The 25,427-nt window shown below is 51.3% G+C and overlaps 2 protein-coding genes across 2 annotated transcripts in view; one reads left to right on the top strand and one right to left on the bottom strand.

The window, feature by feature from the left end:
- Positions 1–5,238, top strand: part of ABHD12 (abhydrolase domain containing 12, lysophospholipase) — a 44,556-nt gene extending 39,318 nt beyond the window's left edge. The window contains exons 7-13 of the mRNA XM_071739958.1: positions 280–409; positions 1,919–1,956; positions 2,149–2,228; positions 2,783–2,865; positions 3,600–3,678; positions 3,951–4,078; positions 4,560–5,238. Coding sequence (XP_071596059.1) covers positions 280–409; positions 1,919–1,956; positions 2,149–2,228; positions 2,783–2,865; positions 3,600–3,678; positions 3,951–4,078; positions 4,560–4,599 — 578 coding nt within the window. The 3' untranslated portion in view covers positions 4,600–5,238. The remainder of the gene's footprint in view (positions 1–279; positions 410–1,918; positions 1,957–2,148; positions 2,229–2,782; positions 2,866–3,599; positions 3,679–3,950; positions 4,079–4,559) is intronic.
- A 1,902-nt stretch (positions 5,239–7,140) lies between these two features.
- PYGB (glycogen phosphorylase B) lies at positions 7,141–25,025 on the bottom strand. The gene is made up of 20 exons (XM_071739957.1): positions 24,664–25,025; positions 22,252–22,353; positions 20,024–20,102; positions 19,074–19,177; positions 17,355–17,486; positions 15,649–15,760; positions 14,520–14,602; positions 13,494–13,637; positions 13,062–13,154; positions 12,805–12,951; positions 12,501–12,664; positions 12,040–12,154; positions 11,200–11,301; positions 10,918–11,065; positions 10,342–10,400; positions 9,868–10,009; positions 9,325–9,532; positions 8,739–8,873; positions 8,497–8,563; positions 7,141–8,234 (listed from the first exon to the last, which is right to left on the bottom strand). The coding sequence occupies exons 1-20, from the start codon at positions 24,904–24,906 to the stop codon at positions 8,082–8,084; spliced, it is 2,532 nt and encodes an 843-aa protein (XP_071596058.1). The 5' UTR covers positions 24,907–25,025; the 3' UTR covers positions 7,141–8,081.
- Positions 25,026–25,427: the final 402 nt, after the last annotated feature.

The following is a 25,427-nucleotide window of genomic DNA, read 5'->3' as shown; positions in this document are numbered from 1 at the left end:
GTAGGTGCACGAACATGATGTGGAGATGTTTGAGATCCAGCTTTTTGTTGTTGTTGACTAAATCCACACGAGCTCTTTGGCAACCAGCATTGACCTTGTTTAAGTGACTGCAGATCAATCAGAGTTTTCGGCCCCAAATTGTAGAGTTGTGCAGTGGAATAAACAGAAACTGTCCATGTCCCAGGGGTCCCTTTGCAGTCTCAGATGGGCTGTGTGGGAAAAGCTGTCTGGTTTTGCAAACCAGTTTGTGGTATTCTCAGGGGACTGTTTGTGTTTCAGGCTGGGGTGATTCGATAGGCAGCCCATCAGAGAGGGGAATGACCTACGACGCCCTTCATGTCTTTGACTGGATAAAAGCAAGAAGTGGAGACAACCCTGTCTATATATGGGGACACTCCTTGGGCACGGGGTAAGCATCTGATCTCAGTGGGACTTAGCTTCTGAAAAAACATTAAACACTGACTTCGGGTGAAGGTGCCGTTTGCCATAATCCCCAGGCTAGCTTGGCTTGGAGTCTGTGGCAAAACTGCTGCCAAGTAGCTCCCTCTTTGCACTCTACAGAGTGAGAAGGCCTACCATGAATAGCTGTGGAGGAATTGGTACCCAGAGGGTCACAGTGAAAAAAGGACATTGAGAATAATACATGCAGATGTCCAAGGGGAAATAAAATGGGACTGCACTGGTCTCTTCCTCACACACAAACCTGTCTGCGTCCTTCAGAGCAGAACATCATGCTTTGTTGATGCTCTTGAAATGTCACATATGCATGTGCCTTGCACTTACAAAGCCTTTTCCTCCTGCCCCAGCAAACATGCCACAGGTAATTAGTACTCATGCAGATACCTGCATGACTACACTGCTGGCCATCTATGACATTTATGTGGTAATGCCTGGCACAGGGAAGTTCAACGTGGCAAGTGCCTTTGCCTCCATGTTTTTAACTTTCCTGCTTCCTCCCTTTCCATTGCTATCTGGAGATGGGTTGTGTTCAGCAGGCAGGATATGCTCTTACCCCCTTGATTTGCAGAGGCACAGAGGGCAAACACAGTTTCTTTAGAGTTGAGCTGTGTGCAGATTACACTGAGACCACAGCAGCTTGCCTTGCTGTCCAACAAATGTGTTTTTGGGACAGGGAGTATTTTAGGGTTGTGTCTCCATTACTGTCATTCTAAACATCCTGCTTTGTCTGAAAGAAGGCAGAAGCTTTTCCTTTGACTCTTCCTCTAAATTTTTGCCATGTTCAGAATCCCTTGCTGGGTCAGAGCATGCTTGTGACATTTCCCAGTGCACTCTAGTCTGAGTGGCCTGGAACTGTGGTCCCAAGATGGGTTTCCTGGTGACCATGGCCATCCTGCAGTTTCAGGTTTATGAAATACTTGGTTTCAGGTTTCAGGTTTCAGGTTTATGCTATACTTGGAGGTTTCAGCAACTTTGAAAATATCCCTGTTCCATTAGGGAGATGCACAGCAGAGACCTTGCTGTTTTCTTACCAAGCTATGGAAACCCCTTTGCAATGTCACCCTGGAACCCTGTGCTCCAGCTTCCTCTGCTCATAACTACATTCCCCTCTTTCTTGCTTGTGGTCTCAGGGTAAGAAGCTGCATCACACAGCTGCAGATATGCTGTGAGCTCGAGATCTGACTAAAAGGAGGTCCTACCAAGTGGCTACATGGTGTGTGCTGCTTTTTTGGACTCATTCATTTGCTGAAATGCAGGCACCTGATGCCATTTGAGACAGTTGGGTATGGGAGGTCTGTGGGAACCCAAGTGGTTGGTGGCTGACTGCCCAGACCTCTGGCAGTGTGAGGGGTCAATGTTAATGGCAGTTGACTTGTACTTCTTCCACTTACTATCGCTAGAGCCTGATGCTTTGCAGAGGGCCTGCCTCAGATTAAAGGCTCCTTGTTCTTTTTTCCAGGGTTGCAACCAATCTAGTGAGGCGCCTCTGCGAGAGAGGTAAGTCTGGTGGGTGGATGCTCTTCCCACCCAGCTTGGGTCTTGCTGGCATCCCAGATTTCGGCGTATGTTTGCAGTTGTGATGAGGCTGTCCTTGGTGTGCCATGGTAATAGCTGATTTCATAAGGCAGACCCTGACCTTGCTGGCTGTCTGTACCCCTACATTTTAGCACATTGCCTCTGGCTTTTCAGAAACACCCCCGGATGCCCTGATTCTGGAATCTCCCTTCACCAACATACGGGAGGAGGCGCGAAGTCACCCTTTTTCTGTGGCAAGTACACGTTGGCTCTCACACTACTGATGTGTAATTGTCTGCTTGGGAATTAACCTTCAGAAGTGATGAAGCTGAGGTCCTGTTGCAGGAGGGTAATTTGTAGGCTGCTTGGAAAGCACTGGCAGAGGTAGGCTTCTCTAAGTCACTACCCCTTCCATGGGGGTAGTGTGCTTGTGTGGCTTCCCTGTTAAGTTGACTCTGATGTGGCGGTCTCTTATGGCTGTGAGTTGGCTCTGAACTGAGCAGACACCAGACTGGGTGTTGGTTGCATCCAGGTGCCCTAGGATAAAGCTCTCTTCCAGGAAGTTTGTTGCCAGCAGCATGATAACCTAGAGACCTTGACCATACAGGCAGTCAGAGAGACTAAGCAGACTAAGTCAGGCCTGAAACAGGAGAGCAAAAATAATGCTGGTGGAAATATGGACCATTTCACTGCAGAGTGTAGCCAGCAGCTAAGGGCTTTTACTGGGATGGCAGTAGTCTGCCCTTTTACTGCTGTTTGTGTAATTGTCCTGCTGGTGCCTGCCACTAACACAAATTTTTCCTCTTAGATATACAGATACTTCCCTGGATTTGACTGGTTCTTCCTTGACCCCATCACAACAAGTGGAATTAAATTTGCAAATGATGAGAAGTAAGTTTTCTCTTTGCTGGGGTTTCAGCTGTGGCTGCAGAGAGACACAGCAAGCATAATGAAGGATGGACATCAGACTGCACTCTGCTTTTTTTGGTGGTGTTTGTTTTCTTTTTTTGTGTTGAAGAATTATACTTGAATAAGGGATTTCAGTTACTCTCACAATGCTTAGTGCAACACAGCTTTGCACTGTGGAGCTCTTTCTTTTTTTAATTGTTTTAATAAGGACAGATGCAGCAGAGAACACAGAGACTACTCAGGGATAGGCTAATTTGGTCCATGGGATTTATGCTTTACACGTGTATGTTACATGTTAATAGCATTGAGTTATTAAAGGTTTGGGAAATTTCTCTGCTGTTTGTTGCATAAGCCAATGTGTAATAACATTGTCTCTTTTCAATGAGCTTTTCATTCAAGACCCTGAGCATCTGTGAGTTTGATTTCCAGTACTGAAACCAAAACAGACCATTGCATGGGTGGGGAGAGGGAGATGATGCTTTGCAGTGGGGTGAGCCATTTTTCTCTGGTCTTAGCAGCACATAGGTTTTACAAGAATGCATTTCACTATTAAATAGAATGAGCGGTGTCTTGATAATGTTTTCAAGATCTAAGCTGCAATTAATGACCTACATGACATGTTTGTCATTGCAGTTTCCTTGAAAATCCAAGTGTATTTGTGTTAGAGAAGGATGGGATTGCTCTGAGCTTTTGTGACATTGTTGTCTCTTTTACAGTGTGAAATACATTTCCTGCTCCCTGCTCATCCTTCATGCTGAGGATGACCCAGTGGTACCATTTCATCTGGGAAAGAAGGTACACATCTAGCTCTGCAAACTGATCTGGTGGGAGGAACTGGTGTGGATAGAAAGATACCTGAGCCAGGCAAAAAGTCAGCAATGGGAAGATGTATGTAGAAATGCATAGATCAGAGGGACTATAAATGCTGTGGTGTCGGAGGCAACAGATCAATAGTGAAACAGATCTAGAGCTAGCAAAGCCAGCACACCTTGAGAGGGGTGCCCATTTGGCAGGGGTAGCTGTTTTGGAGTAAGACATGTCCCTCACCTGTCTCCCCTTGGACTCAGCTTTACAACATTGCTGCAACATCACGGAGTTTCCGGGACTACAAGGTGCAGTTTGTTCCATTCCACACAGACCTTGGCTACCGGCACAAGTACATCTACAGGAGTCCAGAGCTACCTCGAATACTGCGGTAACAGCCCAGCTAACCAGGGTCTTGGAGAGGATGGGGGGAGGCTGGGGCTTGGGGACACACTGTGACATGTGCCCCAGGAGCAAGAGAGATGTGTAACAGGTGCCTGTATTGGGCTGCTCTTCTGGAAAACCCTTTGATCTTCAGGATGGGTGAGACAATGGGGGCTGGCTTAGCACAAGATCAGAGCTCTCCTGCAAGGCAGGATTTGAGAAGGGGAACCACAGAAAGCCGGGACCATTTCTCTCTGGCTTACCTCTGCTGAGCTGGATGCTTGGGACTAGTTGCAGAGCAGCTACTTCTGCTTGCCTCTTCTAGTGGGAGCCACTGGTTGGTGAGAGCAAAATTCAGGGATGTTCCCTGTAGCTGCAAGTGCCAAAACCCTTGTGTTTGCTGGGGGGAATGGGAAGATCTGCAGGCTTCAGGATGCACCAGGGGGTAGGAGAGCTAAGTGTCACTGCTGTGTTATTTCTTTTTCTAGGGAATTCCTGGGAAAATCTGAACATGAGCATCATCACTGAAGACTGGCTGCTTGGCAGCACAGAGATTTTCCTTTTTTTCTTCCTTTATCTCCTTTCCCTTCCCTCTCCCTATGGTTCACTCTGCCATTCTTCCATCCCTGGCACTAGAGGAGGTCAGGGACTCCCACTCCAGTCCTGATGTGTACCCCTTGGCAACTCCAGCTCCCAGCATCAGTGTCTGTGATGGTAGAAGAAAAAAGTTGTTGGCTTCTTTTGACATGGATGAAAGGGTGATAACAGCCCAGGAGCCATGTATCAAACCATGAATAATGCAAGCACAACAAAGCCTGGCTAATCCAGCCTTTTACTGCTGAGGACAGACATTCCTAGGACACGTGTGTCATGACCAAGGGTGTTTCTTTTGCTTCTAAACACTGCTGCTGTTTTTGGATCATATAGAAACTCATTCATAGGTGAATGGCTTTGCTGTGTCTCCATACCACAGTTGTCTTGCTTGAGTTTGAAGTGTTCTCGTTCTAAGAAATACATGTTTTGCCTTTCCTTTTTGGTAAGTGACTGTAATTACAAATGCACAGAATGTCCAGGTGGGGAAACATATTTTTATTTAGCTCTTCAGTCACCGTGTATTGCAAGTGTTGGGCTAATTGCACGCATTTGGAAATAAAATGAAAGATTGTTTTTTTTTTGTTCTTCCTTTTCAAACATCTACTTAATGGAAAAGGTTAGTGTCCTTTTATCTTTTCTGTATCCCTTTCCTTCTGAACATCATTTCTGCTCCCATCCCTGGAATCCTCTGTGGAGCTTCTCCCCTTCTTCACATGCACTTCCTGTGAAGACTGAAGTTACTTATGTAGCTAAATTGCAAACTTTGGAGTTTAAGCCAGGAAGAGTGAGATTACTTTTTTGCTTGATCTCCCCCTGCCATGAACAATGTGGGCCTGAGCTCTGGTAGCAGATGTCTTTTGTTCTCCCTGTAGCACACACCCAGACTGATGTGTGCTTCCTGTGGATGGGAAGGGCAGGTTTTTTTCCCTCAACTACCTTTTAACTCCTTAGTTCAGGTATTCCTTTTCCTGGTAGCTACCCTGTTCCTCTCTGGTTAAAATCAGGCAGGGGGATGCAGTTATTGATGCAAAAAATAAGTCTGGGGTGTCCCTCCTCATCTGCCCCTTCTATCTGTGCTCTGGGAACCCAGGCATTTTCAGTAGCACTTTTCGACCCATCTCACAGCCATGGTTGGAGCACATTGTCCAGGAGACAGAAGTGAAAATGAGCATTTTCCATCAGGAATGTTTCTGGGGATATCCTTGCCCTGACTGGGGCTAGAACAGGGACTGTTCTATGCCACTGATGAGCTTTGCACTGGGATGGGAGAGGGTCATACGGTGTCTATGGTGTCTGGCTGGGGACTTAGCATTGGTTCCCATCAGTGTATATGGACATTATCAGGTGCAGTAGATGTCCCTAGTGCTCAGAATGAATTGTGCTGCCTCGAGGGTCTGTTCAAGGGTGTAACAGTGCAGTATAAACTGCTCAGCATGCATCCAAATTATACCTGCAGGCTCATACTAGTTGCAAAGCAAATAGTAACTTGTTCCTGTACTGAGATTCTTATGCCATAGTGTGGTTATCCCTGAGATTTTCTAACTCGTGATACTCATAAGCTGTGCCACTTAAGTTTGATGCACTTGTATTTATTGCACTGACAGAAGAGAAACACTTCCTTGGCTCTGGAGAGTGATGTGCACGTTCCAGCTAGTGCTGCTACTGGCACCTGGCTTGGGGCAAAGTGCAGTGGGCAGCTGCCATCCTCTGGTGTGACAGAGCTGAGGGTCCAGCATGTGAACTGCTGCTGTTGGTGATACCAACACCGCCATTCCTGTTAGTAGGCTGGTGATATGCTTGGAAATTTAAACTGAAATGTTTATCTAAAAGTGGTGTAGTTTTAATAAAGGCATTGACTGCTGATCACTTCAGCTTTCACTGTTTTACCTCGCAGTTTGTGGGGCTTTTTCCCTAGTTGGGTGGGTCAACTGGGTGTGTGCAGGGCTGCAGGGGAGTTGTGCGTGGGAGATGGTTTTGTTGGTGGGACCTGGTAAATCTTTGTGGCTGCTGGCAGTGCTGGGGGAGGTTCTTCTGGAGCCCAGTGGTTCTGTGCCTGCCAGCTGAGGCTCAGCTTCCCCACTGGTGATGGGGGAAATGGGTGCTGCCTCTGGGATTTCTAGAGCAGAAGCCCTGTGTATGATTTGCAGGGCAAACCCAACACTGTAACCCCCACCCCCAGGCATGTAATCAACATGCCCTGGGGTGCAGGTATGGCTTTGGCCCTAGCTGCCCTGTGCAGCCTCTGGTACCACCCCATCTCCTCCTGTAGACCCCATCTACTGGCAAGAGCAACCTTTCTCCCGTGGGAATGTTGTCCCCAGGACAGTGCCAGCACCATGCCAGCTGTGAGGGACTAGATCCCATGCAGCCACAGTGAAGAAGTCCAGCATGCCTTCAGGTGTCATGGCCTGAACTTGCTGCAACCTAAATCCACATCTGTGGTGTAGTCAGAAGTCAGCCCAAAGTCAAACCAGGTGTTCTCATTGTTTTAATGGGTTGGTGTCACACAGGAGAGTACTGGTGCACGGCACAGCACTATGGGTGTTAAACTCTGACCCCAGCACCAGGAGGGACACACAGAGCAGCATGACCCAGCGCTGAAGGGATGCAAGAGATGTGCTACATATTCACCCCCTGGGTAGCACCCATACAGCTGTGTCTGGAGAGCTAAGAACCTGCTTACGGGCCTATGGACCCAGCAAAGTCAGCCACCCAGCTGGCAGTGGCAGGTACAGCCCTCTCTAGAAATGGAGACTAAAAATTCCTGGAGTGGCTTGGTTACTGGGCTTTTAGTTAGCAAAGAGGTGTGGGAGGTGGCTACAGCAAGCTCTGTGGCAATGAAATTGCTGATCCCAGGCCCCCTCTTCTTGTGGCACATAGTACTTGACATTGGTGCTTGCACTGAGGCCAGCTGCTTTAACAGCCAGCCCCAACTTACTCTAAGGCAGTACTGGGGAAGGGGATGACCAGAGGGTCAGATGGTGGCCTTTCCTTCCCCTAATTTTGGGGCTGGCAGACCCACTGGTGAAGGATGCAAGACACAGTGATGGCTAAACCTGCTTGTGGGGCAGGGTCAAAGAGGCCAGACCAGAGTTCACACAGGGGCAGAGGGGAGGATTTAGTGGGAAAGCCCTTGTTAAGCATGGAGCACAGCTGTGGAAGACTTCTCTGTCATCATCTCACTAAAAGCACTATGCAGCACATGCAGGCTGGATACATGGGTACAAACACAGGGTTCTTTCTCCTCTCCCCCAACTCCTGTTCCTCAGTCAGGGCTTCTCCTCAGAGCATCCTTCTAACCTCTGGGGAGAAAGGCCTTGTTTCTGCAGAGCCAAGCCCATCTGACTGGTGGTGAAATGCAGGTGAGGACTCCTGGGCTGGGAACCCATCCCTCCTTCCTTCCTTCTGTGCTTGCATCAATCTCGGGGGATGTTGGGTGGGGGAATTTTTGTGTCAGATGGCTCCACACCCCAGATCTCCCGGGCATACTCTGTGATGGTCCTGTCACTGGAGAACTTGCCAGAGCATGCAATGTTCCTGATGACTTTCTTAGTCCACTCCCGGGGGTCCTGGGAAGAGGAGAGACAATGTCAGCAGTCAAGTCCTTCACCCAGCTCTTTCCCAGCTCTCAGCACTGGAGATGCACACTTGGGTGGTTAACCACCACAGTGTGAGGCTGCTAAAGCTGCAAAATGTGACAGCCCCGTGCCCACACCACATGGTGTCTGTAAGAAGGGCTCCACAGGAGCACACTCATCCCAGCTCCCCACAACCTCCCCCCTGCCAAGCATCCTATCCCGCCTCCCCCCCTTGGCACTGGGCAGCTCTTACCATGAACAGCTGGTCCACTTGGCCTTGGCATTTAATGTAGGCCTCATAGTCAGCAAACACCTTAAACCTGAAATCCAGAGCAGAGTAAGGCCAGGGTCTGCCTGCTGTAGGTGGTATCCTGGCAGGACAGGGCAGCACAGACATCTTCCTGCAGGCAGGCAGGGCTTGGCCCTTGTGGAGGGGGCACCCAGGGAAGGCAGCCTGGGCAGTCCCCACAGAGGATGTTTTTGGACAGGACTCACCTGTCATGGTGCATGAGCATGTTCACAACATCCCTGAAGCAACCAGGATCTCGAGGGGAGAAAAACCCACTGTGGATCTGGTCGATGGCCTGCCGCAGCTCTGGCAGGCGCTCGTAGTACTCCCGTGCGTTATACCTGCACCAGCAGAGACAGGCTGTAGGGACTGGTGCTCTCACCTGAGACCCAGCACCTGGAGAGCAGGACCTGGCCTATCTGGGGCAGGGAGGGAAGGAAAGGATGTCATATGCCTCCTGAGTGAGGGGCCTTGTTCCTGGTGCTGTGTCCCATCAAGGGCACCCTGCTAGCGGCTCTCAGACCAGTCAGTGCCTGGAATACTTTGTGCCCAGGCTCGCATCCCACTCACAGCCATTATGCTCTCGGTGAGCTTCTTGGCTGCATCCTTGGTAGACCATCCACTGACCAGCCCCAGGTGAAGCCTGCCTCCAGACCCCCACTCTTCCCTGCTCCAGAGCTGCTCAGGAAGGATGGTGCTCCTCCTAGGGATCATGGTTCTCCCTGACAGAGCTGGGACGTGTAACCCCATCTGACAAGTCGTGGCACACACTGGGCTATCCCCAGCACCAACCCTTGGCGATCCAGGGCCTCCACATCCTCCACTCGCATGCCAAAGATGAAGAGGTTTTCTTCACCAGCTTCCTCAGCCATCTCCACATTGGCCCCGTCCATGGTACCAATGGTGAGGGCCCCATTCACCATGAACTTCATGTTGCCAGTACCCGAGGCCTCTGTGCCAGCTGTGGAGATCTGCTGAGAGAGATCTGCTGCCGGGATCACTGTCGGGTGCAAGAGAGGTAGGAGTTAATCCCTGGCACACTGCAGCTCCCCAGGATGACAAAAACAACCCTTGCCATCTACTAGTGGCGCTGCTGACCTCAACCTCAGCTCAGTGTGGCTCTGGGGCCAAAGCCAGGCTTAGCTCTGCTGCACCCCCATGCAGCTGCTGTCACTCCTGCATGAAGCTGCCTGCCTACCCTGTATGGAGCCCTCAGGCCCTTCCTAAGGCAGAGCCAGGTGACCTGCCATGACAGCTTCTCAGGCCAGCCAGTTTCTGGGCTCATCTGGGACATGCCCAGGTCCCTGATGTATGCTTACACAGGACCAGACGTACCCTTCTCAGCCAAGGATACCCGGTAGTTCTCCAGGAAGATGACCTTGAGCTTGTCCCCCACATAGGGATCGTTGTTGATGACCTCACCGATGGAAGTGATGAGTTTGATGATCATCTTGGCCATGTGGTAGCCAGGGGCTGCCTGAAGAAGAGCAGCCCAGAAATGTGAAGGCTTTTAAGGACAGGAGAGCATGACAGGTGCCAGTGCACCACAGTGAGAATCTGGGCCTCATCTCTGCTCTTAACATGGATAAGCAAAACCATCCTACTGAGAGGAGCAGTCCTGAGCCACATGAAAAAGGTGATGGGGCCTTGTTCAGTTTTATTAACCCATAAAGGTGTTTCCTGAAGAGCCTGCCAGCAGACACATGCTGGCTAGCCTACAGCAGGCCTGGCCAAGCCACAGAAAGGGGACAGTACCTTCCCCACACCCTCAGTGAACCATACATGCATTGACTCTGAAATTCATGTTACCTTTCCTCCAATCATAATAGTCCTGGGCACAAAGGATTTGGATGGATTGCTTCTGATGCCTGAAAGAGTAGGGCATAACACAACTGAAGTGAAGATAAACTGAACAGTGTTTACTGCATGCATCATGTGAACTAAGTGAACTTGCAGGACCTGAAGCCCAACCACACATCTGTTGGAGCTGTGCTGGGTGAAAATGGGCTGCAAAGTCCTTGGAGAACTACTCAAGCCACCATGATGCAGAGCTCCCATGACTTGCTTCCTTTTGGGAACAGGCAGAGGTCCAAAGCATACACTGGGGAGTGGGGTTTTAACTTGCACCAGGTCAGTCCTAACACCTGCAGTACAGGTTTGGGGGATACCTGGGCCCTAGGACCCAGGTGGGCTGGAGGTGTGGGCTGTGAGCTTTTCCTCACAGCTCTGTATGACCCTTCAGACACCCTGGAAAGAAGCCCTTCATACAGGAGGGCAGAGCTAGCCTCAGGAGTCCTTGGCCAACAGCTGGTGTACTTTTACATGGGAAAAATGGGGGGACAGCTAGGAGGACACCCCTTGCCTACCAGCCCAGGCAGGACTTACGGTTGTAGAGGGTGATAGCATGCAGGCAGTTCAGCAGCTGCCGCTTGTACTCATGGATTCGCTTGACCTGAACATCGAACATGGACGAAGGGTTGACTTTGACCTTGTACTGTTCCTCCAAGTAGGCTGCAAACTTCAGCTTGTTCTCCTGGCAAGAAAATCTGATGAGGAACACGCATGGGCTCCCAGCCCTTGCATCAGAAGTGAGCTGCTGAGTGGTGTTTCTGGAAGCATGATGCCTTTATTCTTCTTCCCCCCCACCCCACCTCCAGTGCACATTACCTGTTTGACTTTAGCCACATCCCTGATAAAAGTCTCATTATTGATGAAGTCCAGTAGCTTCTTCAGTTGGCTCAGATCGGTGATAAAGCCTTCCCCGATTTTCTAAAAGGACAAACCAAGAGAGGGATGTCCCACCCATGAGACACCTCACCTAGTCCACAGCTCTGCTCACCCAAAAGAGATGTCATAGTCCCACTGAGAATTGGAAAAGGCACTCTGGACAGGAAAAGGGGCACACTTCCTTATGGCAAGGTTACCTCGCTGTGTCATCAGGGAACCCAAAGGTACAGGGCAAACAGGGCAATTGCAAAAAACCTGCCTAAGTCCCCCTCTCAAGGAGCATTAGAGGGAGGATATGTGCACGTGTGACAGGGCTTTCTGGCACCTGAAGAAACATGTGGGCAGAATATAAAGACATTTAATTGCAGGATTTATTTAGCTATGACATGTCACAGTGTATCCTCTGTGTACCAGGCCTTTTAGCACAGATTTTTGCTTCACAAACAGGGGCAGGAGTTCTAAAAGAGCTTTTGTGTGCCTGTGAGGCAGAATGCTTTTGCAGACACCCCATTTCATGCACCATGGTACTGCCTGACAGGTTTTGTGTAGCCAGGGCAGGGAATCAGATACAATTTTTCCCAGCTTTTTTTGGCCAAATCTTATTCAGCGACTTTAAAGCCCAGACAATCTCACATCTAGGTGTGCAACAGGCATGCTCCTCCCAGGTTGTCCTTGCCCACACCCACCAGGTATTGGCCTCAGGTGTGATCAGACCACACAGAGAGGCGATCAGAAGAAACACATCACACCAGCCTCTCAATTCAGACACTTGTGACTCACCTCAGCAATCACATCTGCCAGTCCTGGGTTGCACAGCAAGAGCCAGCGCCTTGGCGTGATCCCATTTGTCTTGTTCTGAAACTTCTCAGGCTCCAGCTCATAGAAATCCTTGAACCTGGAACACCAAGGAGTTCTGAACCACACACTACCCCCTCCCCAGAGCTTCATCTAGGCCCCCATGGTACGTGGTCCTGACTCAGGGCAGTCTCTGCAGACCTCCCTGTAACAACCACGAACTCATTATGCTGCCTCTCACCCTCTTCCTCAGCCATAATCCTGAGGGTTTCAACAGAAGGATGAGTCAGACCTTGCACACATATGAACGAGATGGTCTCCCCAGCCTGCTATGCACAGCAGAGCAACCAAAGCAGACCCTGACACCCGGCAGCTCCAGCTAGCCCCCCAGGCTTGCAGGCAAAGCCCAGTGAGTGGGTGCATGCCTTGGGGCTCCCCCAACTCACACCGAGTTCTTCACAATGTCTGAGTGGATGCGGGCAACGCCGTTGACTGCGTGGGAGCCAATCACACAGAGGTGTGCCATGTTGATACGTTTGCAGTCTCCTTCCTCGATCACTGACATCCTCCGGAGACGGTCGATGTCCCCTGGGTAGAGAGCTGCCACCCGCTGCAGGCAGGCAGGCAGGCAGGCAGAAAGACAGACATTAGCACCCCAGCCATAGGAGCTAGGAACATTCCTATCCTGAAGGCAGCCAGATCGAGACCCCCCCAGAATTTCTACAGCCTGTGACCAGCCCAGTCCCTTACATCCAGATGCATTTGGTTGAGGGCGTAAATGATCTCTAGGTGACGTGGCAGCAGCTTTTCAAACATGGAGACCGGCCAGCGCTCCAGGGCTTCAGGCAGCACGGTGTGGTTGGTGTAGGCACAGGTCCGCTTGGTGATCTCCCAGGCCTGTGTTACAGACAGCAGTGCCCAGACCAGGAGGGGAAAGGAAACTTCTGTCCACGTGAGGACAGGACAGCAGCTCTTTCCCCTGCAAGGTTCATCACAGCTCTCCTTACCTTGTCCCAGTCCACTTTCTCCACATCCACCAAGATCCGCATGAGCTCTGGGATGGACAGGGCAGGGTGGGTGTCATTTAGCTGAATAGCCACCTGCAACACAGACTTGCAGGGCTCAGATCTGGCAGTGAAAAGACTATGACAGTGCCCCACATGCATGGGATTGGGGGGAGAGGGTCATCCCCCAAGCCTCTTTTCATGGAACACACTCCAGGAACAAATAGAGCTCCCGTGAAGGGAGCTATTCAAACTTTGTAGGTTTTGACCCAAAATATTCCCTGGGAAAACAGGCTCAGGGATCACCTTTTTTTCCAACCCAAATTGCCAGGGTCTTTCTATACATGCCCCCATGTTGCCCTGAACACCCTGTTCTCCCTGTGATAGGCAGGTCTGGCTGAAGTGTCCCAACACCCCCTCTGCCCACAAACTCACCTTGTCTGGGAAGGTTTCAAAACATGTTCTCACAGGGTCTCTACAGCCAAATTTGGAGGACTTAAAGCGGCGGATGATGTCTTGGAGCGTAGCAGCCACCACAAAGTACTCCTGCTTCAGACGCAGCTCCTTGCCCTCAAAGAACTGCAAGTGACGGGGACCACAGACATCAGTGCTGCAGTTGCCATCTCCAGTTGGCAGCCAAACCCATGGAGATGCTCCTATGCACTCTGACGGACGTCCCAACAGGCCTCAGGGCTCAGCACCTCCTCAGAGCAAATATGGATGTTTCTCATACTTGATCCTAATGGGCCAACAACTCAAGGGGCTCAGTATCGCACACACAGGCCTCCAAAGGGTAAAAGAACCTGCCACATCCACACTACTCATACAGAGCAAGTGCAGCTCCTTCCCTCACTGCAAGACCCTTTGCATGGCTTTTGGACCAAGGATTTTGGACTCCTGGCAATGGCACATTGGCTGCTTCCCATGCACACAACACTTCATGCTGATCTATTTTAAAGCACCCGCAGGAATGAGAGGGTGAGGGCAAAGTGCAGGAGATGAGCTTTTTGAGTGCTGATGCTAATTCATAACTAGATAGTGAGGGCTCTTCCCTTTTGGATACACTGCCCAGCGAGTGCATGGCCTGGGACAGTCCCAGCAGTGAAGAGATCCCTCGAAATGGGAGATGGAAACGAGTGTCCCCCCATGGCCGCCTCTGAAATGACAACTTACTTCTGTGAAGTGTAAGCCGTGTAAACTGGAAACTGGCTTGAATTTGAAGAGAGAAGAGAGCAGCAACACAATCTGGGCCAAACTGTCAGCTGCCATCAGTTAGCAGAGACTCTCTGAAGCAGAACTGTGTCTGTTCACTGAGGGGCCAACCTACTGTATTAAAAATCCTCAAACTAGAGAACCACTATGTCAGGTGGCCATGACCTTCCAGTGATTGCAAACAAGGTGATACAGCTACAGGGAGGATGATCCCAAGCAGCAAGGACGAAAGGCAAAATAATCACTCACATTGTCATTTGGGTACAGGACTCTGGAGATGTTTTCTGCCAGGTTTCTGTCCAACACAGCCTCGATGTAGTCACCCACGTTGACTGAAACAAGAGAGAAATACACACAGCACTGCAGCATCTGTAGAGTCTCATCCAGGTTCCCGAGAACGTGCTTTTCGCTCCCCACTTGTAGAGATTTTTAACAGGAATCTTTAAGCAGGTATTAATGAAACTTGAATGGGAGTGTTCATGCAGGAGAGGCACCGGAGAGACAAGAGGTGATGGGATAAGAGACAGGCATATCTCCATGCAGTTTCTCAAGGCACACATATCAGGAAAGGACAGACAGAAGCTGAAGACCAAACAGCAGCCAGAGAAGGAAAAAAAAGAAAGTGAGTGATTGGCCATCTTAAGGACTAAGGAGAAATGGGACAGGGCAAGAAAGCACAAAGACCACAATCACACTCAACTCCTAAGCTGAAACCCAGCTTGCAGCTGCCAATCAGGAATTGGAGAGATTACGAGAACTCGAAAGTGATCACCCCTTGGCCCACACAAGTTCTCCTGGGCAGGCTGCTTGGACACACACATCTCTGCACTCACCAGTTTTAAAAGAATATATCAGATCAGTCTAGTCTGAAGCCTTCCCTTTCTGTAACAGCATAACACTGACATTTTTTACGTTCGTTGCCCTGTGCACTACAACTAGAGCCTGGAAAAAAGCACTGGAGAGTTGACACATAGACCCAAACCAAACCAGCTCTAAGGTGGGCTGTGCTGCTCTTTTCCTTCCGCTCTAAGGGATGATACTGCACAGAAATGAACCCCCATGGCAAGTGTGGGTGTGAAGCTGATTTGGTGATGTGCAGGATGCAGCAGCAGGTGGTCTATCACTTGGGAAAGTCATAGAGCACAGGATTTGAGAACGTGCTAAGTGTGCCAGGGATGGAAGGAGGATGGACAGGTGTTCTGGTGCAGGAGGGCCCTGGAATTGGATGGAGGAAGTGTGAAACACGTGTGTCTTGGAGGTTGCCAGGAGATATGGATAAAGCAGGTCAGATGGGGAGTGCTGTGACAGATGTTGTGCACATGGGAACAACCATGTTCCAGCCTTGTCAGAAGAGAGGCAGTGGAGGGATAGCACTTACACTCCTGGAGGTTGAAGTCATTGGGCGCTTTTGCAGACCACAGCCTCATGGTGTTTACAGTGTTGTTCTTGTATCCTGGCACTGGTGTGTCGTAAGGCATAGCAAGGACAACCTGCAAAATGACATCATTCCCCTCTGATTAGATGCATGGTGGCCAAAGAGAAGGTGGGAGACCGGCTGAAACCTCTGCAGGAAGAATCCAGAGGACACAGGCAACTTTTGGCTGTGGTAAGAATCTCCCCTCACTAAAACACACTTGCCGAGCTTCACAGACTTTCCTGCTATCATGGGCACTTCCAGCACCTACTGATAAAGCATTAATAGGAGAAGCAGAGCTGCTCGGAGCTTTACTGACTAACTGGAGTTACAAGCCCATCAATGAAATGTAAAAGAGAGCTGAGCAGCCTGCTGACCTTCATATACCAACATCCTCAGCTGGCCACTGTGACTCTGCCTGTGCTGGTGTGGGGCCAGGGTAGCTTTGTGTTTATCTGGGATAAAATCCACAGCCTGAATCCTGCCCATTAGCCTTCTGCAGTCCACCAGGACCAAATTTTACTGCAAATCTATTGCAGCACCCTTCCCAGAGCAATTCACCCAATGTTCAAAGTTTGCTGAACCTGCCAGTGGCAAATCCACTGACATGTCTAGCACCCAAACCGAATACAAGAGCAAAACTATTAGTACAGTCTACAGATGATGCTCAAGCATCACATGGCTACAAGGAGAAACACCGGGGCTCCCAGATCAGATTGCACTACCCAGGCAAGGCATGGGGGTGCTTCCAAGCTTATGTGCTCCAGCTCACTGCTGTGCCCACATCTGCATGCCTCCAGACCTCCTGAGCAGCAAGACAAAGCACCTTGACCTCAGCCTGGAACAAAGAGACTGAGGGCTTATGCCAGCAGAGCTGAATGATGCTTGCAAAGCAAGGCCCTGATCCTGTAGCACAGAGCCTGGGCTGCCTCTCTGATACCAGAAAAAGGAGCCAGCATCCTCCTGAACAAATAAGTAAGTACTGGCATGACAGCCTAGCAGCCAGAGGCTGTCCCCAAGCAAAGATGCGAGAGGCAGCACAGGCCTGAAGAAGCTGTGCTCACAGGGCAGGGAAAACCCAGGCAGCTCAGCATGTTGGCCCTGAACAGCCTCTTCATGCTGGCGTCAGCAACACCTCCCCTCAGGGGGAAAGAGCAACAGCTCAGGCTCAAAGCTGTTATTACCAGCTCCGAACATGGAAGCAAGCAGAAAGCCTGCCCTTCCTGAGCCACGGGACCAGAGCACAAATCAGATGAACTCAGTGATGCTATATTTAGAGCCTGCATCTTTGGCTTTTTTGAGCCTTTCCAACTTGTTGCCTTAGCGGCCCTATCTGAAAATTCACCTCTTTTTAGGAAGCGGCATTTACACTTCACTGCTTGGGATCCCTGAAACCTGAGTGAGCAGTAGCCTGGAGCAGTGTAGTAGGAGCCTAGCACAGCTGCCAGGGACACAATACTGCTCTGACATAAATCCATCACATCAAGACTGTGGAGCTCCACCCTGGAGATCAGTAAAGAGGTTTCCAGCTGATCTGAAGGGTAGTAAATTTGGCCGAACTGGGACAGAAGCAAAATCTGATGACCTCAGGAAGCCCAGTGACAGATTCTCCCCTCCACACTACTCTGGCCTATCCCCCTCCAGCACAGCATGAAGAGAAATGTTGGTACCTGGGTGTCGATCCACTTTACACCATCAGGGGTGTGTTCTACACGGCCGTAGAACTGCACAGGGAGCATGTACTCTGGACGAGCTTTCTCCCAGGGATTGCCATAGCGTAGCCAGTCATCTGCCTCCTCTACCTGCAGCAGGCAAAAAAGATTCCAGTGATGACATGTGTCTCCAAGGAAAGGTTTAGCTAGGCTCTCCAAAGGGTGGCCAGTTTAAAAGCTAAGCTTTGGTAAGCTGGCTTTAAAAACGGATGTGCAGAGGCTGCTAGAGGACAGCTGGGCTTTTTGAAAGATGGATAACTATGTCCCAGCTGGTATAAATAAATCGGCCTCTATGGGCTTTGCAGAGCTGTACAGGTTTAAACCATCCTAACTGCACTCAGAGCCTGTCTGAAGGCCTTTACACCTCATTTGACTGCGATAGCATTTCATCTCCAGGAGGAAACTTCAGTGTGAGGGTGGTGAGACACTGGCACAGGTTGCCCAAAGAGGTTGTGGCTGCCTCATATCCAGAAGTGATCAAGGCCAGGTTGGATGAGGCTTTGAGGAACCTGGTCTAGTGGAAAGTGTCCCTGTCCATACAGCAGGGTTGGAACTAGGTGATCTTTAAGGTGCCTTCCAATTTAAACTAGTCTATGATTCTATGATAGTGGGATGATGTTCCCTAGAAGCCTACCAGTGCTTTTCCAGGCTGCAAACGACCTCCTGTAACTCAGGTCTGGCTAAATGCTCTGCCTTGAACCAGAGAGGATTACTCCTCTCTGCTTGTAACAGCACACGTGGGGGAAAGTGAATTCAGCAGAGCCACCAAGGCTGATGTGCACCAGAAGCCAGAGGAGGTGGGGTACATGGAGAGATGCTCTGTGCCTGCAGGCATTTTTCTGCCAGTCAGGGGAGGAGGCCTGAATCACAACCCTGCATCAACACCACTTCTGTTGGTTTTAAGCCAATTATAGTGGATGCTTCTTTCTGTTTTCACCATTTATAGGGCCTAGCATTGCATGTTCTTTGTGGGGAAGGAGGAAAAAACAACCCCCAAACTTTTCACCATCCCTGACTTTTGGAGGGCTATTTTAAGGGTCCTTTATGCTAAGAGGCAAGCAAGTCTCCTAATGAAAACCATTCCCAGACATACACTAAGGAAAACTAACAACCGGGGCAGATTTTTAACATATTTTGATCATTATGATCATTAATGCTAGAGAAGAATCCCTGTTTAAGCCCCTGATGCCAATCTCCCAGGGAACCCACAAGAACGGCAGCACCCCATGCACCTGCATGTGTTTCATCATGTTCAAATTCATCCTCCACTAGACACCTCCATGAGGTGTTTGACCACATCTCCACCCTTAGCCTGACTCCTTGTCAGGCTGGATGGGACTCCTGGGTTGTTGCAGCTGTACCATGGAGATCTGGGCAGGAAGATCTCTGGTCACAGCCATGCCCTGTGGACTCAATTCCAAGACCATCTTGCTGGGCTGGTGACTGGCACAGATGAGCTCACAGGTGTCCCTGGGTGAGTGCCTGCTGCACACACCTCCACTGCCCTCTCCACTTCTCTTTGCTCAGGCAGTCAAGAACCTTAAAGGCAGCCCATTTGGCACTGGGAGATGGCCCCAAACACTCTGCTTGTGTGCAGCTCAAGGCACCACGGTGCTTTGCCCACAGGCAGAGGTGGCCACTGCAGCATGAAACAGAGGAAGGGTAACTTGAGCATACCTGCCAGCCATCAACAATCTTCTGATTGAAGATACCGAACTCGTAGCGGATGCCATAACCATACGCCGCCAGCCCCAGCGTGGCCATGGAGTCTAGGAAGCAAGCTGGAAGAGGGGAACATGGTCATGCTGCAAGGAACCTCACCCTTTGTTTGCTGCACATGCTACAGTGTACTACTGCTGTGCGTGGGGGTGAGGAGCTGCCACAACCAACACTGCTGGAAACGTTTGTTACTCACAGGAAATCTGTGTGTGGAAAGGGACAGCCCGTGGCAGGACCTACCAAGACACTGTGTACACCCCACATTTGTTGGTGACAAGGACAGGTCACCAAAACCCCAAATCCAGCCTAGTCACAGTGAAGCTCTTCTAAACTTACTTGAGCTGCCCGAGCCTTGCTCTAAGCTTGCCCACCCAGTAAAGCAGGGCTTCTGACCCCAACTTGCTGCTCCACCAAATACTTCACTATTATTGCTCTCCAAGCAAATCCTTCCAGCCCACCAGACCTCATTCAGGGGCAGCTCTGGTAAAGAAAAGCCCTGGCATGTCCTCTGCATTAGGGAGCTCTTGTCCCTAGCAGTCCCATGGGACAGGCAGACGAAAATAGCAGCCAACAATCTGTGTACATGAGAGCTGCTTGAGTGCCTCCAAAAAGTGAGAGATTTCACAGGGAGGTGAGGAGAAAGGCTCCAGACAGCCTCTTTCAGCAGCAGCCCAGATAACATAACTACACCTCCTGGTGCTCTCACTAGGGAGGGGGCTCGTTTCTGGTCAGCCAGGAGCGGGCAGGAGGGTGCCAAGCTGCTGAAGAACTGTGGGGTGGATGTGGGCCAAGGTCTGGATTCTGCCCCATTGCAGTGCCAGTGACAAAGATGTGACAGCCTCCAGCCAGGCCACCTCAGTCCCCATATGCTCTGCAGGAGGAGCAAGCTCCCTTCTCCCTTGTGTTACCTGCCAGGCGGCCCAAGCCTCCATTTCCCAGCCCAGCATCTTCTTCGATTTCTTCCAGCTCCTCCAGGTCCAAACCCAGCTATTGGGGAAAGAACAGAAGAACATGTTACCATTTAAAGCCTATGCCCTGGGGGCTGCTGTCTGAACAGGGCAAACACAGATCTTGAAACAGCCCACATGACAGGAGATGGAGGCCCCTGCATCCCCCCCACTCTCCCCCTCCCACAAAACATCTCACCAGCCTCTGATTCCCTGGGCAGCCCAAGGAACCAAAAAACAATTTATCCCGTCATCAAACATCACTTTCCCATGAACTAGGTCTCCTTAGAGACTTCAAAAAAACCACTCGTTTCCTGGCAGCCCCTCATGCCAGGAGGCCCTTCTACCTAACTTTCCATTAGAGACAGGATGGTGAATGGCCAGGTCAACATGCAATGGAATGATGAGTCTTGCCCAGGTATGAGCACTGCCACCCTGGTCAAGCCAACCCAGTCCTTAAGGAAGAGCACGATCTCACTGTCTGCTGGTTACTGCAGCACTTGCTGTTACACTCCAGGCCTTCCCTCATCCTGCCCAGGCTCCTTGGCTGGAGTCCATGGCTGGAAGTGGTTCTCTCCTTTGCTGCATCTCTCAGCTCATTTGTTCTCCAGCCCAGGGACTGCTGCCGGATGAAAGTTAAGCCTGCCAGAGGCAAGGACTCTCTAGAAGTCAGGACAGGGAGGGGGAGTATTTCACCTCAGGGACAGCAGGGAATGAGGCAGATCATCATGGCTGCTCCCTGAATTTCTCTCCCAGCACTTCAGCACTCTGCAGCCACAAGCTGGGAAAGTCTTGTGCACAGTGTGACAGGGTCACAAAAAAACAAGGCTCATCCTCCCAGTGACAGAGATGTGCTGAGTACAAGACCTCCCATCCCAGCTGGCCACAGGCCATGATGTGCTCCACCTGACAGAGGCTAGAGCCAGGGAAGCCTCCATTCACATTTTGGGCCAAATCAGCCCCTGGAAAACACCTTGCAAAGGGACTTGAGGAACCTGCCCTCTGAAACATGATACCTCAGAGAAGAAACATGTCAGGTCACTCCCTAGAAATCCCTTCCCATCCCTTGGCAGGGAAAGTACTCACCAGGAATCTTTCATCAGCAACCACAGCACCTCATTTTGTGAGAGGATGGCAGAGGCCAACTTCTGCTAGAAAGTGTAATTTGTATCAATCCAGTGGGGCAAGAGAAAAGAGGAGGGGGGAAAATAAAGCTTTTGGGTGAGAAAGCCCAAAAACTCATATTTTGTCAGAAAGGTCACTGTCCTGCTGCAAAGGTGGCTGCAAGCCCAAGTAACTATGGCTTTGCATTTGTGATTGCCTTGGTGGTACTCAGATGTGTTTTTTCCTGGTTTGAACTAATCTGATGACACTGTAATTCCAGTAAAAGATTTCCAAACCTTCCCAGAGATTCAATTTCATCAGGCAGTGTTGCTGCAGTGCCATGTGTACCTACATCTATGAACAGTAATCTGGTGTTTTGGTGGTGCTCCAGTTTGCCCTTCTGGCTTAGCCTCCACCATGAGACTATGTAGCAAGACGAACCTCTTTTAGGGCACGGTGCTCCAAGGTCCAACCAGGTGTTCCAGGAGAAACTCACGAATAGTGCTCTGAGTCTGATGCTCTCAGGGCTGACCAGCTTGAATCGGTGCTACTGCTCCGAAAGTGGCTTCCCCTCTGACTTCCTCAGGTGTGGGCTTTACTGGCCCCCTAATCCTGCTCATGGGCAGTAGGGGCCCCGCCCTTACCAGGCACAGGTGGGCTTAACACAAGGTCATGCCCACTACCTGGCAATGAGTGCCACCTGGTTGCCTCATTTCACTACAAGACTACATCTCCCATAATGAACCATCATGTCTCCTAGCAATGGAAAGCTACTTGCAGCCTGGGGCTCCCAAGTGTTTTGGGGTACTGGGTGTTGCTTTCCAGATACTCTTCTGGATTTTGCCAGTCACCACAGGAAAACAGGGTTTCAAGAAAACCACTGTAACTATTCAAGGAGCCACAGGGTCCCCCATGGTCTTCTCTATGAGACAAAAACAACCACTAACAGAGAGCCAAGTTTCACTTCATCTAGTCAAACTAACACATCCTAAGGAGGAAGCCCTGAGAAGTAAAGACACCCAGCCATAAGCATGAAAAAGTTTGGCCAATGCCTCAGGGGCACCCCAGTACCCCCAAGATTTCACCTGGTAAATGGCTTCATCACAAGCGTTCTGCAGGCCCAGGTTCACCATGGTGTTCTGCAGAGTGCGGCCCATGTAGAACTCCAGGGACAGGTAGTAAATGCGCTGGGGAGGCAAAGCAAGACACTTACACATAGCACTTTCACCAAAGTAGCTTAAAATTAAGAGCAGACCCAAGTGCTTTCCAGAGTAGGAGGGACATCTTCCCAAACCGGTTCTTGGCTCCTGCTCCTGAACACCACGCACCAGAGTTTGTTTGTCAGAAGGACCTCAGGCGGGATGCCAGCCAACCCTCCGCTGTGTGTCTCCCTGCCAACAGCCTTCTATAGAAAAATCCCGTTGCCTGCTAAGTGTTTCCTTAATTAACTTAGGACAAGAATTATCTAGGATGCTGAGTGGTATATATTTATACACCACCAAGCTCAGCTGAGGTGATGCTTATGCTGGGCTTTTAAAGTTTTCCCATGCTGAGCTGAAGCAAGCCCCCTGCCCCACGCACACTGTCTGGGCTCAGGGCCAGGCCCCTTCCTGCTAGTGATTTTCCAGGTCTCATGGGTCTTCCCGTTCACCCCACACCAAGTTTCATGCACACGTTTCCCCCTGTTGAATAAATAAACTGTCCCACGGGTGGCAGGGTTCCTGGCACAACTATGCAGGACAGGCTGCTCCATGGTGACCTTCCAAGTTTCAAAGCAGCTGTGCCTGTGCCACAAATACTAATGAAAGCCTGTCTGTGGGATGAGAAGCAGGCTGTGCAAACTTCATTTCTTGTTCAGATCTATTGCTAGAGACAATTTTGCTAATAAACAGGAATTTTTAGCACAGCAACAGCCTGACGTTAAATCATGCTTCCCCTTGAATCTCTTTCCTTCATCACTGGAATCTTTTCCCACTAAGCAGCAGGATTACACTCCCTGCTATCTCTGCTGGGACTCTGAAAGGGTCCATCTGTTTCTTGGGGCTCACTAGTAAGACGGAAAACATCATCACACAGTTGCATAAATACTCTGCTCCTTTCAGCCTCCTGCAGGGACGTGTGAAAATCTAAGCTCACGAGACAGTAAGCAAACCCACTCCAAGCTCCTCTCAGCCTTTATGAGATCTGCACAATCCCTCCTGTTAGCACAGCAATACAGATCAGAGGGTGTTTGTGTGACTAAGGATGAAACGGAGAGCTCCACGCACCGGCGTGACTCCCAGTGCCTGTGCAGCCATACCAGAGTGAAAGCACAGCCTGCTCCTTGTGTCAGGGCACATCCATCACCCCAGCAAAAAGCCAACTTGGGAGGCAGCTGCCCGCATGCTGGGAAGTTATGAGCCTTTGCCAGTACACACCTGCCCTCTGGGGCTCTCCAGTTAAGTGCTTGATTGGGTCATAATTCAAAAGGATTAAGGCTGAATCCTGCAGCCTCCAGCATCTCCAGCACTGCTGTCCTGACTTGACAAGTGGGGAGGACAGGAAGGAGCAGTCCAAGCCTCCCAGGAACCATCAGTGCCCTGGAGTTTGGTGACCCAGGAGAGCTCGTGTGGTTTGCACAAGGCAAGAAATTCCTCTCCAGCCTCAAGGCTGAGCTGCTTGCGGACTGTGCAGAAGCAAAGCCAGGACATGGCTGTGCTGAGGCATGTGCTGAGACATGGAGGTGATGATGCCCATAGGGGACACCACTGCAGTGGTGTGAGCACAGGACATGGCTGTGGTGAAGTGTGCGAGCAGTTAGCAGCATCGAGGCCCACGTGAAGACGTTCACAGGGGGATCACAGGGAACTTGGCTGCAATAAGGTGCCAGGGTTTACAGTTGTGGGGATACCTGACCACAGAAAAGCTCATCAGGAGGGGCTGCAATGAAGCTTTGGTGACACAGTTATGGTGAACAGCATGAGGGACATAGCCATGGTGATGCCAGTGGGTGTACAGCTGTGGCAAAATGTGTGTGAGGGACATGGAGGGGCCAAGGTCTGTTGGGACAGAGCCACAGTGAGGTGCACTCAAGAGACACAGCCATGTGGACGCCCAAAGGGACACATCAACAGTGAGCTGTGTGAGGGCCACAGCCATGGCAAGGTGCACACAAGCTACACGGCCATGGTGATGTCCATGGGGACACACAACCACAGCAGCGTACAAACAAGAGATATGCCTGTGGTGATGCCTACGGACAAGAAGCCACGGTGAGGTGCACCAAGGACACGGTCACGGCAAAAGGCCCTGGCTGTGGTTAACACCCATGGGGACGTGGCCACAGCGAGGTGCATGAGAGGCGCACGGCTGTGGAGGATGCCCACGGGCCGTATCCACAGTGACACCCGTCAAAGGGACACGGAAACACCCGCGGGGCCGACTGGGAAGGCTCAGCCGCCGCACCCCGTCCCCCCGGGGCCCGTCTTCCCCCCGCAGCGGGGCCGACCGTTGCTCACCTTGGGGTCCCGCTCGTAGTAATGCTGCTGGGTGCGGATCCAGCGCCCCACCAGGTGGTCGCGCACCGTGTGGGCGAGGGCGAAGTAGTAGTCGCGGGGAGTGGCGACGTTGCGGTCCTTGACGAGGGTGAAGTGGAGGTGGCGATTGAAGCTCTTGCGCACCTCCGCCACGTCCCCCAGCCCCGCGATGCCCCGCACGCTGATCTGCTTCCGCCGCTCCCCGTCGCTCAGCGGCGCCGCCATCGCGACGACGACGACCGCCCCGCCGATGGCTCCGCCGCCGCTGCCACCGCTGCTCTCTGCCTCTGCCGCAGCCGGGGTCGGGGCTGCCGCGCCTGCGCCTCCGCCTCCCGCGACAAGGCGGGGCCCAGCAGAGCTGTCGCCCGGCCCAGCCCGACCCGGTCCGGCCCAGCCCTCCGTGAGGGCAGCGGCCGCCCCACCCTGTCCGGCCACGATGCGCAGCGACACGCCTGGGGGTCAGGGGCTGCCGGCCAGCCCGTCTGACCCTGGCTCAGGGCTGGAGCGGCGTGGAAGGAGGGCTGACGGGGTTGGGGATGGTATGGGGGGCCGGGAATGCGTGAGGGGATGGCCGCAGGGGGCCGGGATGGGGTGAGGCGACCAGAACAACATAGGGGGCTGAAATGAGGTGTGGGGAGGGGTATAGCTTGTGGGGATAAGATGGCTTCTGGGGCTGTGGTGTTATGAGGGGACGGGAATGGCATGAAGGTACAGAGATGGCATGAAGGGACAGAGGTGGCATGAAG

This window comes from Heliangelus exortis, chromosome 3 (assembly GCF_036169615.1).
Source record: "Heliangelus exortis chromosome 3, bHelExo1.hap1, whole genome shotgun sequence".
In the NCBI taxonomy this organism is placed as follows: Eukaryota; Metazoa; Chordata; class Aves; order Apodiformes; family Trochilidae; genus Heliangelus; species Heliangelus exortis.
The sequence above is the reverse complement of the archived record's forward strand: the minus strand, read 5'-3'. Positions and strand labels throughout refer to the sequence as shown.